Source organism: Perognathus longimembris, chromosome 3 (assembly GCF_023159225.1).
Source record: "Perognathus longimembris pacificus isolate PPM17 chromosome 3, ASM2315922v1, whole genome shotgun sequence".
Taxonomy (NCBI): Eukaryota; Metazoa; Chordata; class Mammalia; order Rodentia; family Heteromyidae; genus Perognathus; species Perognathus longimembris.
Window position 1 is genome coordinate 63,656,417 of NC_063163.1, and position 16,233 is coordinate 63,672,649.

Consider the following 16,233-nt stretch of genomic DNA (forward strand, 5'->3'; position numbering starts at 1 on the left):
TTCTTTCTGGCCTTTTGGTTGTTAGTTGAAGATAAGAATCACATGGACTTTTCTGCTTGAGCTGGCATTGAACTTCAATCTCCACATCTCAGCTTCCTGAGAGTAGCTAGGATTGCAAGTGTGAGCCATTTGTACCAGACTATTTCCTATCATTTTAATCTCTAAAGAACCTCATGATGATGTTGCTGTGTGTTTTTCTCTTTTGTTCCTTCAATGTCATATATCTGTTTTTGTGTGTATGAAAGAAAACATTCAAAGAATTATGAAATGTATTTTGCTATTTATTTTTCCCAAACAAGTTTTATTGGGGCTATTTTATTTTTGTTGGTCCGTTTTTGTTATTTACTTAAACATAGGTCTGTTTTTTAAAAAAATATTTATTTTTTTCTTTTAGATCCGCCATGAAGTTAGTTTTAAAAATATGACTCATAAGCTGTGTAGTGACCACTGCTTTAATAGGTATAGAATGGCCAATGGTCTTATAATGAATTGCTGTGAACAGTGTGGAGAATATTTACCTAGTAAAGGTGCTGGAAATAACGTTCTGGTGATTGATGGTCAACAGAAAAGATTTTGTTGTCAAAGTTGTGTCAGTGAGTACAAACAGGTAATTTATGTATTATTAAAATTGGACATTGTTTTGGATATACTGTGATAGTTTTATTGCTAATAGCATTTATTAATCAGATTTATCTTAAGATCCTCATTCAGTTCCATTATTGTCTTCATGTCATGAATATTACCTTTCTGAAATGAATACATTATATAGATCATTGGAAATAAACTTATGATCTTACATGTAATGGTAAGTGAGATTTCATGCTAATCCCCATCACTTTTCATTTTTACCACTTTTAGAGGATCTACAATTATTTAGAATATTAAAAGCTAGTTCTCTTATTTAAATTTTAAGGCTAATTTCAATCTTTTTTGTTATGTCAGTCCTCTGGCTTGAACTCAGAGCCTAGGCACTATCCCTGGTTTTTTTGTTTTGTTTTGTTTCGCTCAAGGCTACTGCTCTACCACTTGAGCCACAACTCTGCTTTGGTCTTTTTGTTGGTTAGGGGGAGATACGAGTCTCACAGATCTTCTTGCTTCAGGCTGGCTTTGAACCATCATTCTCAGATTTCTGATTTTTGAGTAGCTAGGATTATAGTTGTGAGCCCCTGGCCGGCCCCTTGCTGAAGATTGGAGTTTTAAGGCAGGAATTTCATTTAGGAGGGTAGGAGGAAGATATAGTTTAATACTTAATATTATATAAAAATGGAGATAGTACAAATACATCACTTGTTACTTTCCTTTTTTTGAGACTAGGGTCTCTAGATAGTCCAGGGTAGCCTCCAACTTGTGATCCCTAAGCCTCAACGTCCCAGTGCTGAGATTATTGGCCTGCACTACCCTTCCTGGCTTATATTACATTTTAATAATGTTCATTGTTGTGGTATTATTACATTTGTGTAGTGGGAATTATGTATGTATAAATACATGCTTTTTATGTGTGTTTCTCATTTATTTCTTCATCAGCTTAGTATTGGTAACCTAACTTAGCCATAGTGGAAATATTTCCAAAGCGTCATGGTCTTACCTGTGACTCCCAGTATATGACAATCTTGAGCTGTGCACTAATTTACTTGATCAATTTACTGTTGTTGATTGGTAATGTTGAGTCTTACCATTACAGAATAATAGATGATGAATACCTGTTAACTATTTTATGCTATATTTGGAAAGATACACTTTTAGAGTAGGTTTTTTTTTGGGGGGGGGGGCAGTCCTGGGCCTTGGACTCAGGGCCTGAGCACTGTCCCTGGCTTCTTTTTGCTCAAGACTAGCACTCTGCCACTTGAGCCACAGCGCCCCTTCTGGCCATTTTCTATATATGTGGTGCTGGGGAATTGAACCCAGGGCTTCATGTATACAATGCAAGCACTCTTGCCACTAGGCCATATCCCCAGCCCTTTAGAGTAGATTTTGAGGAACATGATTATCTAGCTATGCTAGCAATGTCTGTTGGATATTGTTTAACTCTTCTGGAGTTGTACCCTTTTACATTCTTTTCAATAATATAGCGAGGTGCCTGTGTTTTGTTTTTTTTTTGGTCCCCTTACCAATAGAACATTAATTGATGAAAATTGTATCTTCAGTGTTGTTTTAATTTGCATTATGTTACAAATGACTGAGAACTCTTATTGTATGTCCATTTTCAGTTGCTTTCCTTCTGGAAGTCTAATGATGTACATGTTGGTCTGTTTTTTTTTTGGTTGTTGTTGTTTATGAGACAAGCTCTTCCTATGTAGCTCTAACTTGAATTCTTTGTCCTCCCGCTTTAGTCTCTCCCAATTTTGGGGAGCCACCACAACTGACATGATCTACCTTATCTTAGTCCATAGGCCACTTAGGCTTTGTTTACATTTCTTTGTTTCTGCTTGTTTTCTTCGTTGTTATCCTCAGACTGTGTAATCTTATTTTTGCCTTGTTACTGGTAATGAATGTTTTGACTTTATGTTGGGTCAGACTACCTCAGTACAATTTCTTGCTGGGGTTGGGATAGGAGAGACTGGTAGTGGAACATATCTTATTACTGTAGAGTAGAAGTTTGGGTTTCATACTTGAGTTTTGACTTGAAAATGGTTAGACTCTCCCTTTACACACGTACTATTGTCCTATTAAATCTTTGTACCATTTCTTTTTCTTCTTTTTTTTTTGGGGGGTGGGGTTTCTTGGGTGAGGGATCTTGTTATAGTCAGTTCTTGATGGCAGTCTAGGTTCTCTTGGCCTTTTCTTATGTGAATGGGGCTAGAATCAGTGGTGTTTGCTTGAGTATAGCCACTATAGTCAAAGTTTTGTTCCTTAGCCAGGCACTGGTGGCTCATGCCTGCAATCCTGTCTGCCCAGGAGGCCAAAATTTGAGCATCCTTGGAAGTCAGCCTGGGCAGAAAAGTTCAAGAGGCTCCATCTCCAGGTAACCAGCAAAATGTCAAAATTGGAGGCATGGTTTTAAGTAGTAGAACACTGGCTGTGAGGGGAAAGAGCGTGTGTGTGTGTGCACGTGCGCATACAACACGCATGCAGCCTGGAGAAAGAATGTTGGCTTCATATTGAGATCTTCATTAGGGCTATAGGCATGAGCCACCAGCCACCTGGCTCTAAGCTTCATGTTCATTGTATTTTTCCAATAAGTTATGTGTGCCACCCCCTTTACATTTTTTCCCTAGTTTTAAGATTTTATGCTTTGTCTTTCATTGTTAGCAAGTTGTAATTTGTCTTTGTGTTTCTGTGGTTTGCTCAGCTTCTACCTATAATTACATCTTTTGCCTAAGTTGAGACTTCTTTTTATGCTAGTCTCGGTGCTTGAACAAAGGATACTGTTCCTGAGCTTCTTTTGCTTAAGGCTAGCATTGTACCACTTGAGCCACTGTGCCACTTCTGGCCTTTTCTATTTATGTGGTACTCAGGAATCAAACCAAGGGCTTCATGTGTGTTAGGCAAGCACTCCACCACCAAGCGACCTTCCCAGTCCAGTTGAGACATTTTTTTTTTGCGAGTCCTGGGGCTGGGACTCAAGGCCTGAGCACTGTCCCTGGTTTCCTTTTGCTCAAGGCTAGCACTCTACCACTTGAGCCACAGTGCCACTCCTGGCCTTTTCTATATATGTGGTGCTGAGGAATTGAACCCAGGGCTTCATGTATGTGAGGCGGGCACCCTTGCCTCTAGGCCATATTCCCAGCCCCAGTTGAGACATTTTTGAAACAGTATTTTCTTTGAGAATTTTTCTGGCCAGGTCTTCTCTTTTCCTGTCTTTTTAGGACTTCAGTGACCTGAATGTTAAAATTTTCATTTGTGTTTTTTTGCTTCTTGAGGTTGTTTTGTTGGAAGTAGTTTCACTATGTAGCTGTAGCACATTATAGGTGTGGTGTGTGCTACCATTCCCAACTAATTGAAGTGTTCTTAAGATCACTTTTATTATCTGCCAGATAGGTCTAGCTAGCATCTTTTGCAGTTTTGATATTGGCATTTGTTGTCTTTAAATTTATTGAATTTTAAGGTTTTGTTTGCTTTTGTGGTGTTGAGGATGGTCTTAAATTTGAATTGTAGTTTTCTTGTAATGATTTTTGAATAAAATTTGGGTTAGCTCTGGATCTTTAAACCTTCTATTTTAGCTGTCTTCATTTGACAGTGTTCTGGCAGGGGATAGAATGCCATAAGCCTCATTATTGCCAGGTAGAATTCCAGCCTCTCTGCTTGGCCTCCATTGTTATTGTAAAATGTTATGGAGTTCTGATTCCATAGCTGATACCACCCTGACTGAAAGGACTAAGAAATTCTCACTATTACTGTATGACATCTACTGACACCAAGTGATTCTAATCTAATAGATATAGAATGTCTTGTGTTCTTTGTATTATCATCATTTTTATTATGGTACCTTCTGAGTAGCTAATATTACAGGCGCGAGTCACATTTGCCTGGCTTAGATAGGCAATAATTTTTTTTGAAAATTGTTATAATACAGATTTTGTACAGAGGGGTTACAGTTTCATAAATCAGATAATGAGTACCTTTACTTTTGGACCGTGTCACCCTTCCTTTGCTCTCTTCTAGTTAGATATTTTTAAAAGTTGAAATGAATTTATGAGTCTTAATAAATCATTAAAAGGAACTTAAATTTTTTTTATTGTTACTATAAAGGTGATGTACAGAGGGGTTACAGTTACATAAGTCAGGTAAAAAGTACATTTCTTTTTGGACAGTGTCACCCCTTCCCTCACCCAGTTTTTCCCTCCCATCCTACCCCCACAAGTTGTATGTTCATTTTCATTGTAGTGTTCAATGAGTAACTTTTCTGCATATTCACCTTTCTTCCCCTTTATTTCTTTGTTCTCTCTCTCTCTCTCTCTCTCTCTCTCTCTCTCTCTCTCTCTCCTGCCAGTCCTGGGGCTTGGACTCAAGGCCTGAGCACTGTTCCTGGTTTCTTTTTGTTCAAGGCTAGCACTCTGCCACTTGAGCCACAGCGCCACTTGTGGCCATTTTCTGTATATGTGGTGCTGGGAAATCGAACCCAGGGCTTCATGTATTAGAGGCAAGCACTCTTGCCACTAGGCCATATTCCCAGCCCCATCTTTGCTTTCTCTTACACTCCCAAAGACATAAACAAACAGGACCAAAAAAAAAAAAAAAAAAAAAAAGCAAAAAAGGAAAAAAAAAGCCTCTTGTCTCTATCTCCTAGAGTTCATTTTGATAAATATTATTCTGTATGATCAGGTGCATATAGGCATTGTGGCTTTCTGTTAATCTAAAAGTATCCTCCGTTGGTCTCACTGTGAATGCCTAGAGGCCTGTATAATTAATCATGTCCTGGTGTATTTTAGATCTTGCTTCTGCATATGAGAGGAAACACGTGCCATTTGTCTGAGCTTGGCTTACCTCACTTAACATAATTTGTTCTAGGTCCATCCATTTCCCTGCAAATGACACAATATCTAATGGCTGTGTAAAATTCCACTGTGTATAGGTACCACCTTTCTTTTTTTTATCTACTCATTTATTGTAAGGCTTCTGGGCTGTTTGCACAACTTGGCTATTGTGAAAAGTATGAATATGGATGTGCAAGTGTCTTCTTGATGGTATTCTTGTGATGTGACGTACATTCCCATCAACAGTGCAGTAGGGTTCCTTTATCCCCCTATCCTTGTGAAAGGAGCTTTTGTGGAATACTTACTTACCTTGAATCTGGCAGCCTTCCATTGTGTGTTTATAAAGTCTTTTAAAATCTTTTTTAGGTAGGTAGCCACCCAAGCTTCCTGAAGGAAGTTCGTGAACATATGCAGGACTCTTTCTTAATGCAGCCTGAGGTAAGCAGGAAAGGAGAGGGGATTTAAGACATGTACTAAGTATATTTTCAAGCACCATTAATTACCGTGTGTATGTGGAAAAGTTATATAAATCTTTTAAGTATGGTAAAACTTACTCATAATTGCTTCCCCCCTCCTTTCCTTTTCTCCCACTTTTCCTCTACCTGCTGCATTTTGTAGGGTTTTTTTTTTCTTGATCGTTCTTGTTTTGTTTTTAGTTAAAGAAAACAATTATTTGGCTTATTTGCCATCTTAAAACTGTGAGGCTGTGTCATCTGATGAACTTTTGATAGCTATTTTTGACTTTTTCTGGTCCTGAGGCTTGAACTCAGGGCTTGGGGTGCTATTGACAAGCCCTTTTGCTCAAGGCTAATGGTCTACCACTTGAGTTAGACATAATTCCACTTCTACCTTTATGCAGGTTAATTGGAGGTAAGAGTCTCATGGATTTTCCTGCCCAAGCTGGCTTAGAACCATGAGCCTCTGATCCCAGCCTCCTGAGTAGCCACTGGCACCTGGCTATTTTGGAAATTTTTATTTATAGTTTCACTGTGTAACCTGGATGTGGTTTGAAATCAAGATCCTCCTTACCTCAGTCTCTTAAGTGGTTGGGTTACAGGCATTGACCACTCTAGCTGGCTTCTTTCAATGTGGTTCTATGGCTCTTAGTTTGCCCTCAATTGTTATGTTCCCACATATATGCAAAGTAATTTCTCTCACCTCATTTATTTATTTTTACAGTTTAGCTTTATTTTCTATATATCAAGAAGTAGCTTCTGAAATTTTACTCTACTAAAATTTGTATGAAGTAGATTATATAATACCCTGAAATCAGCAAATATAGGAAAGGATTTATGACAGACAATATTGAGATTTATATTTATAAGAGATGGAGAAATGCTTGTTGAAGACTGCATAGTTCTTTTATTGTTTGGGAAGGGGCACTATTAACAAGTATTTATAAATACTTGTACAAGGTTCGACCTTAAAATAATTTAATGTTATGATAAAGTTCTAATAACATGTTTGATGCATAAAACTACTCCAGGGGCTGGGAATATGGCCTAGTGGTAAAGTGCTTGCCTCGTATACAAGAAGCCCTGGGTTCGATTCCTCACATCACATATATAGAAAAAGCTGGAAGTGGTGCTGTGGCTCAAGTGGTAGAGTACTAGCCTTGAGCAAAAAGAAGCCAGGGCCATTGGTCAGGCCCTGAGTTCAAGCCCCAAGACTGGCAAAAAACAAAACAATTCTATGTAAAATATCACAGGAATGCTTAATGTCTTCTGCTTTGCATATAACTAAAAAAAGGCAAGAGTGCATTTATAGAACATAGATTACAAATCTGCTAGCAAGAACATTATATACTTTTTTTGAACTGTGAGATGGAAGTAAAATTATTATAAATGAGAATTGATAAGAACTAACAAAAGTCTGTCTCATATGCTTCTTTTAAGAGGACCTCTTCTTTAGATGGTCACAATTCTTTTTTATGTAGTTCTCTTGTTTTCATTACTCCCAGATTCTGTCCCCCCCTTTTTTTTTTTTGCCAGTCCTGGGCCTTGGACTCAGGGCCTGAGCACTGTCCCTGGCTTCTTTTTGCTCAAGGCTAGCACTCTGCCACTTGAGCCGCAACGCCACTTCTAGCCATGTGGTGCTGGGGAATCGAACCGAGGGCTTCATGTGTACGAGGCGAGCACTCTTGCCACTAGGCCATATCCCCAGCCCCTACTCCCAGATTCTGGTTGAGAGCTTCATCTGTTTTTCAACCCAGTGAGATTACTTGGTTTTGATTTGTACCTCCATCACCTAACTGCCTTTAGTCTACATGCTTTGGTATCTGTAGGGCTGACTTCATTTGTTTCCCTTTTCTTAGAGAATTGTATAGTAAGAACAGTTATTTCATCTCATTTGCCTAGTTTTCTAGGTGTTAGAGATGTAAAATTAAGACTAGTTTGTTTCGCCCACAATTGGGAATTATTTAAACAGCTCTTCAGTTTTTAATCTTTCATGGTCTTGATAGTTTTGAATAGTACTATAGGTCATTTTGTAGAATGCCTGTCAGTTTGTGTTTGTCCAGTACTTTCTCAGAATTCATGAAGATAATATATTTGAAACGTTTATCTTGTGATAATGTGTCATTAGGTCCATATTTATCAGGAGACACATGATGCCTAATGTCTCTCACATTACTATATGTAACTTGCTTTGTTTGTTTAAGGGGCTATTTAACCAATTTCTCCTAAGTAATTTTGCTACTGTTCCCTACATCTATGGTTAAAATTTTGGGGGGAGCTGGGGAGTGTATTTGGAACTGTAAATACCTCGTTCAACAAACTTTAAACCCACTTTTCTTTGTGTGTGTATGTATTTATGCATTGAGACATGTTTAGCCTGTATAGCCCAGGCTGGCCTCCAACTCTAGATTTTCCTGCCTCAGCTTCCCTAGTATTGGTCTTACAAGTATTTGCCATGATATTGTTATGAATCCATCATTTTTAGTATCTATTATCCATTAGAAATTTTGAAAACTATCAAAGTAACAGATGTATGTGATAGATAATTGTGCTGGGTACCAGTTGTTCATGCCTAGTCAGAGCAGCTAGGATTCTAGGTTCTGAGATAGCCAGCTCAAGCAGGAAATCTGAGACTTTTATCTCCAATTAACTACCAAAAAAGCCAGAAGTGCAGTTGCTCAAGTGCTAGAGCACTGGCCTTGAGTACAAAAGCTCAGGGATATCACCCAGGCCTTGCCAAAAAGAGAGGAGGAGGAGGACCCCCAGAGTGGGAGGAAGTAAGGAAGATGGAAGAAAGGGGTTTAAAGATGAGACATAACAAATTAAAAAGGTCATACGTGGCTAGGTGGTTTACAAGCTGTAATCCTAGTTACTTGGCAAGTGTTGGTAGTAGACAGAAAGATGGCAGTCTGAGGACACCCCAGGCAAAAACCATGAGGTATTATCTAAAAATAAAGCAAAAAAGGGCTGGGAGCATAATTCAAGTAGCTAGCCATCTGCCTAGTACAAGGCCCAGGTTTGAAACCACAATATAATACCTTAAGAAAAAAAAAACACAACAGAGCATAGGTATAATTTAAGACCCCTCCCCTGCCCCCTTTGCATCTCCCCCCTCCTCCTCCCCCTTTCCCTTCCTCTCCTCTCCCCCCCTCCCTTTTTCCTTTTTATGCCAATCATGGGTCTTTAACTCTGGTGCTTGGGCATTCCTCCCCTGAGCTTTTCTGCTCAAGGCTAGTACTCTACCACTTGAGTGACAACACAGCTCTATTTCCAGGGTTTTTTTTTGGTGGTTAATTGGAATAGGACTCACAGATTTTCCTGCTGAGAGTTGGCTCCTAACCATAATCCTCAGATCTCAGCCTCCGAATAGCTGTCTCTTTAAACTTTTATTTACATGTAGAGATAACTCTTAACCTAAATTACAGAGAAGTAGCTGATGATAATTGAAATATTTGAACCTAGTTTAGTAGTCATAAAACTGATAGGTTACCTAGGTAGGTAAAGACTTGTGACTCTGAAACTGAATAGATGTTAAATGATTATTCTTGTAGCACCAAATGTGTAATGAAGATTTGTGCTTGTAATTCTAGTGCTTAGGAGACTGAGGCACAAGGATCAGGAGTTTGAGGCTAGCCTGGGATACATACCAAGACCATGTCTCAAGGGAAAAATATGGGGAGATGAAGAATATATATTTTTTTTCTAGTCAAATTTTAAAATTAGTTTTATGTTTTACATTTTAGAAATATGGAAAATTGACAACTTGTACTGGTTGCCGGACACAGTGCAGGTTTTTTGATATGACTCAGTGTATAGGTCCAAATGGATATATGGAGCCATATTGTTCAACTGCTTGCATGAACAGTCACAAGACAAAATATGCAAAATCCCAAAGTAAGTCTTTCAGGTATTTGGAAAGTAAAAACTTGTAGTATAATTACTAATTTTTTTCTTTTATTTATTTTGCTTGTACTAAGTTCCTTCTTTGCAAGTTGTTACAATAAATTTGATCCTTCTGAATTTTTACTTTTTAAATATACTGATGTTCTCTTTGTAGTTACGCATTTACCTCAATTGTTAGTTCAACACTAAAGCAGATTTTGAATGTATCCATGTTTGTTTTAGAGACATCCCAGTCTTTTGAAAAGAATTTTAATTAAAAATAATGTCATTATAGGGGCTGGGAATGTGGTTTAACTGTAGAGTGCTTGCCTAGCATGCACAAAGCCCTGAGTTCTATTCCTCAGCACCACATAAACAGAAAAGGCTGGAAGTGGCGCTGTGGCTCAAGAGGTAGAGCGCTAGCTTTGAGTAAAAAGAAGCCAGGGACAGTGCTTAGGCCCTGAATTGAAGCCCCAGGACTGCCCCCCCCCAAAAAAAAAAAAAAAAGAAAGAAAAATTATAGCCAGGAACCGATGGCTTATGCCTGTAATCCTAGCTACTCAAGAGGCTGAGATCTAAGGATCACAGTTTGAAGCCGGCCTAGGCAGAAAAGTCCTCTGAAATTCTAATCTCTAAAAAGCTACTCAAAAACACCGGAAGTGGAGCTGTGACTCAAGTGGTAGAGTGCTAACTTTGAGCCCAAAGAGGTTCAGGGATAGCACTCAGGCCCTGAGTTCAAGCCCCAGGACGGGGGGGGGGGGGGCTCTCCCACACCAACCCCCAATTGTTAGGATATAGGTGATGTACAGAGTGGTTACTGTTTTATAAGTCAGGTAATGAGTATGTTTCTTTCTTCTTCTTCTTTTTTTTTTTTTTGCCAGTGCTGGGGCCTAGGACTCAGGGCCTTGAGCATTGTCCCTGGCTTCTTTTTGCTCAAGGCTAGCACTTTACCACTTGAGCCACAGCGCCACTTCTGGCCGTTTTCTATATATGTGGTCCTGCGGAATCGAACCCAGAGCATCATGTATGTGAGGCAAGCACTTTACTACTAGGTCATATTCCCAACCCCAGTGTCAGTCTCTTTAAAAATTTATTTATTTATTTTGTTACTTATTTTGCTGGTCCTGGGGCTTGGCTCTGGGCCTGGGCACTGTCCCTGAGCTTCTTTTGCTCAAGGCTAACACTCTTCCACTTTGAGCTGCAGTTCCACTTTCTGGTGGTTAATTGGAGAAAAGAGCCTCATGGACTTTCCTGCCTGGGCTGGCTTGGAACCACAAGCCTCATCTCTCAGCCTTCTGAGTAGCTAGGGTTACAGGTGTGAGACCCCGGTGTCTTTTGTATTGTTATAATGGTGGTAAGTCAAATAATTAGTACATTTCTTTCAGACAGTGTCACCTCTTCCCTCTGTCAGTATATACATACATACATACATACATACATACATACATACATACATACATATATATACATACATACATATATATTTTGCAAGTCCTGGGGCTTGAACTCAGAGCCTGAGCACTGTCCCTGGCTTCTTTTTGCTCAAGGCTAGCACTCTGCCACTTGAGCCACAGCGCCACTTCTGGCTTTTTCTATTTTCTATGTATGTGATGCTGAGGAATTGAACCTAGGGCTTCATGTATACGAGGCAAGCACTCTTGCTACTGGGTCATATTCCCAGCTCCTGTGCCAGTATTTTTTAAGGTATGAAATAATCTTGAAATTTTTTTATGGTATGAAGTAATATTGTTGTTTTTTTTTTTGGCCAGTTCTGGGCCTTGGACTCAGGGACTGAGCACTGTCCCTGGCTTCTTCCTGCTCAAGGCTAGCACTCTGCCACTTGAGCCACAGCGCCGCTTCTGGCCGTTTTCTGTATATGTGGTGCTGGGGAATCGAACCTAGGGCCTCGTGTATCCGAGGCAGGCACTCTTGCCACTAGGCTATATCCCCAGCCCTGGTATGAAGTAATATTGAATGTTTAATATGAAATAATCTTGAATATATAAGTAATAAGAATTGTTCATAGGAGTTCCATTTGAAGCACTCATGTCAGTTACTATTTAGATAAATACTTCCGTTACTTTGTAACAATGTTAGATTTGTGTCTTTTTCTTTCATAGATTTGGGAATTATTTGTCATTTTTGTAAACGAACCTCCTTACCTCAATACCAAGCCACAATGCCTGATGGAAAATTGTATAACTTTTGCAATTCCAGTTGTGTGGCTAAATTTCAGGTTTGTTATTTATTTTCCTAACCCCTCATAAAATGCATATAGGAAATAATCATTGTAATATGCTTTATCTTTATCTATTATTTTGTAGTTTGTTGAGGGTCAAATCAGAGGGTGGAAATGGAGTGAGTCACCAAAGACCTGGCTGTTAGCACAAATAAGATTGACTTCAAACTTGTTATTGTGATGTAGATTTTGATGGAAATAAATTTTAATGTAGTCAGACTTAGGTCTTGATGTATAATGCTTTCATATTAAATGGTTTGAATATACTCTGAATCTGAAGGGGAAACTGTTCTGTAATAAATGTAGTATGTACGTAGATTTGTCTTAGAAACATTGAGCATTCCTGCTTTCCATATTAAGAGATGAGCTATAGCCATTAAATTTTTATGGTGGGCCCCTCTGTCCCTCCCCCGTGTGCGCCCCCTTCCTCCACCCCCATGGGACTTGAATTCAGGGTCTAGATGCTGTCTTTGAGTTCTTTTGCTCAAGACTAGCACTCTACCACTTTGGATCCCCAGCTCCACTTCCAGTTTCCTGGTGGTTAGTTGGAGATAATAGTATTACAGACTTTCCTATCTCGGCTGGCTTTGAAATGATCCTCAGATCTCAGCCCCCTAAGTAGGTAGGATTACAGACATGACCCAGGAGCCACCAGCATCTGTCGGAATCAATTTCTCAGCTATTTTATGTTTAGTAACTTATGAGGTTTCTGACAAACTTCTTCAAAGATGGAGTATGTATAATAATCTCAGAAGATAGGTTACTGAAAGTATTCAGACTTACCCTGATTGACCACTTGAAAGGAATAGTTTAGAAGAGGATTCAAGAATTAGTTAGGTAGTACTAGTAGGTTTACCTTTTGTATGTGAAAATTTCAGGGTATTGCCCAAAGAAAGGTTCAAACCAGTGCATAAAGCCATGCTTCATGAGTTAATTCATCCAACAATTCTACTTTATTCCAGGTACTGTGTTCTATGTTTATTTGAACTGAAAATAGTTTTTAAATGTTTCTATAGTAGTTTTGCTAGCATTTAAATTGAGCTGTTTTGAATTCAGTCAAATGAATGCAGTCTTTGCTAACTTATGTCCTCTTTATGTTTATGTGATATTTCATTCACTATTAAACTTCTGTTTTAGAAGTTGAGATCATGTCCCTAGACCATATATATTAGTGATAAAGTTTGTTTCTGATTTTTTCTTTTTTACACTAGAAATCAAAGTATCATTATACCTTAATGATTAAGTAATTGAAATCAAGATGGTGTTTGACATGCTGCTTATCGAATCTTAAATGTTCTTAATCCTCTTTTTAATGGTGTTGGGTTACTGAGTTGATAATAGAAAATATCTTAACTACTTTTTTCATTTAACTGAAACGTATGTATAATTTGATGAGAATCTTTTACATTGTATATGCATTACATACATTCATATATATATGTATTATTATTATTTTTTTGATTGATTCTGAGGTTTGAACTCAGGGCCTAGGCTCTGTCCCTGAGCCTCTTTGTACTCAAGGCTAGTGCTGTATCACATGAGCCACAGATCCACTCATGGCTTTTTCTGAGTAATTTATTGAAAATAAAAGTCTTAAGAACTTAAATGCCTATACTAGCCTCAAACCATGATGTTCATATCTCAGCCTCCTCTGTAAGTAGGATTATAGGCATGAACCACTGGCCCCTGGCCTCCAGCTATTTTTTTGAACTTTATATATCTTTATTAGTTTATTACCTGTATTTACTTATTTTTGCTAGTACTGGGTCTTGAACCTCAGGACCTTGCATTTGCTTACCTGCTTGACTAACACTACACTATTTGAGCCACACTTCCAGCCTGACTTTTGCTTGTTATTTTGGAGATAGAGACTCAAGGACTTTTCTCCTGAATATCTGGGATTATAGGCTCAAGCCATTGGTGCCCAACTAGATAACTTTATTTTAAAAGTTACATGATAGGATAGTGTTTTTAGTTTGTTCAGGCTGGTAGAACAAAATACTTTACAATGGGTAGTAGAAGTTTCTACTTTAGAGTTCCAGAGGCCAGAAAGTTCACTGGGGCTCTGGTGCATGTATGTCTAGTAAAGGCCTTTTTGTCACAGTTTGTGACCTGAAAAGACATGAGAAAAGACATGAACAGTGTTCTTCAGACTTCCATACTCTCTTAAATTAGAACACTAATTAGATCAGGAAGTTGGCCCAAAGGTATACCTTTTAATACTATTATCAGCTTGGAGGGTTTATATTTCAGCATAGGAATTTTGGTGTCCACAAACTGTAACGTACTTTGTTTTGGAGAAATAGTTAGCTTTAAATGAGGTTCAATATTTGGATACTTTCAATTTAAAAATTTGATTCACCTCATAGGATATGTCTTAAATCTATGTGGTTTATTTTGTGCAAAACATATGCAGTGTATGCTAGATTTCCTTTTCTCTTCATTGTATCTTGAATAGTTAATTTTTGTTAACTTGGCTAGTTCAGAACTAATCTCCTTCAAGTAAAAAGACTACAATTATTGCTTTTTTTTTTTTCAGATTTTCTTATTTTAGGTAAACAGTAATACTTATGTAAAAATAAATTTCAGTTTTACAAAACTATATTTTAAGGACAGTTCAACATTGTAATTTATATATTAAAAGTAAATATTTAACAGGGAACTTCTTTTTCTTTGCACATAGTAGATATCTGGTAGTTGTCACAAGTAGAAATTTTAAAATGCCCGCCAGGCTCAGTGTGTTTTGTTCTTTATTTTAGGCTCTAAGCATGCAGTCATCTTCAAATGGCCAATTTGTAGCCCCAAGTGATATTCAACTGAAATGCAACTACTGCAAAAATTCTTTTTGTTCAAAACCAGAAATTCTAGAATGGGAGGTAAGTCATATTTTCTTACATGTATTATCTAGTGCTAAAATGAAAGTCTAGTAAATAAAATAATGATGGCATTTCTGTCTGGAAATCTGCTTTTGTTAATAATGGTAAACTTTCTTAAACTGTAGTGCTAATTGGCTTACTTATGGGAGTAGAATCAAGAGGTTATATTTCTTTTCAGGCCAGAATTATTTATATATATTAATATACATATGCACATATCTATATAATATAATATATATTTGTATGTGTTAATATATATAAGTATATGTATGTGTGTATACATATCCATCCATCCATACACACATATATATGTATTTATAGGTTATTTACCCCATTTATACATTATTTCCCTCATTTCACTCAGGTTCTTACAAGTATTTTCTTTTTTTTTTTTTTTTTTTTTGGCCAGTCCTGGGCCTTGGACTCAGGGCCTGAGCACTGTCCCTGGCTTCTTCCCGCTCAAGGCTAGCACTCTGCCACTTGAGCCACAGCGCCACTTCTGGCGGTTTTCTGTATATGTGGTGCTGGGGAATCGAACCTAGGGCCTCGTGTATCCGAGGCAGGCACTCTTGCCACTAGGCTATATCCCCAGCCCCCTTACAAGTATTTTCTGTGAACTATAATACCTTGTGTCACACAGTACTTGTGGAAATTAGTTGGATACCACATTATCACTACTTAAAAAAATTATGTATTTTCATTTTTTGTCGGTCATATGGCTTGAACTCAGGACCTGGGCACTACCCCTGAGCTCTTTTTGCTCAAGGTTGGCGCTCTACTACTTTTTTTTTTTGCCTGTCCTGGGGCTTGAACTCAGAGCCTGAGCACTGTCCCTAGATTCTTTTTGCTCAAGGCTAGCGCCGCTTCTGGCTTCTGGCTTTTTTTTTTTTTTTATGTGGTGCTGAGGAATCGAACCTAGGGATTCATGTATATGAGGTGAGCACTTTGCCACTAGGCCATATTCCCAGCCCAGTGCTTTACTACTTTAAGCCACACAGCACCACTTCTGCTTTTCTGGTGGTTAATTGGAGATAAGAGACAGACTGGCTGTGAATCCCTAAGCTGGCTTAGAATTGTGATCCTCATATCTCAGTCTCCTGAGTAGCTGGGATTACTGATGTGACCCACTAGAGCTGGGCTATCTTAACTTTGCATAACTGTGTACAAATAAAAGAACAGAGACCTTTGAATTTTAAAATGTTTATTGGGCTCATCTTCACTATTTTTCCTATTTGCTTTACTGTGTTTGTTTTAAATGGAATGCTTCACAAATTTATGTGTCATCCTTGTGCAGGGCCCTGCTAATCTCTGCATTGTTCCAGTTTTAGTGTATGTGCTGTCAAAGCCAGCACTACTTTGCCATGTTG

General features: G+C 38.3%; 1 protein-coding gene and 1 non-coding gene across 3 annotated transcripts in view; one reads left to right on the top strand and one right to left on the bottom strand.

Moving 5' to 3' along the window:
- The window catches only part of LOC125348460 (zinc finger MYM-type protein 2), a 94,307-nt gene that overhangs the window by 44,489 nt on the left and 33,585 nt on the right, over nucleotides 1-16,233 (top strand). For both annotated transcript variants that reach the window (XM_048341685.1, XM_048341686.1), the window contains 5 exons: nucleotides 395-607; nucleotides 5,781-5,852; nucleotides 9,613-9,763; nucleotides 11,872-11,987; nucleotides 14,750-14,866. In XM_048341685.1, the coding sequence (XP_048197642.1) occupies nucleotides 395-607; nucleotides 5,781-5,852; nucleotides 9,613-9,763; nucleotides 11,872-11,987; nucleotides 14,750-14,866 (669 nt within the window). The remainder of the gene's footprint in view (nucleotides 1-394; nucleotides 608-5,780; nucleotides 5,853-9,612; nucleotides 9,764-11,871; nucleotides 11,988-14,749; nucleotides 14,867-16,233) is intronic.
- LOC125349759 lies at nucleotides 16,116-16,218 on the bottom strand. The gene has a single exon (XR_007210575.1). It is a non-coding gene; the product is annotated as a U6 spliceosomal RNA (small nuclear RNA).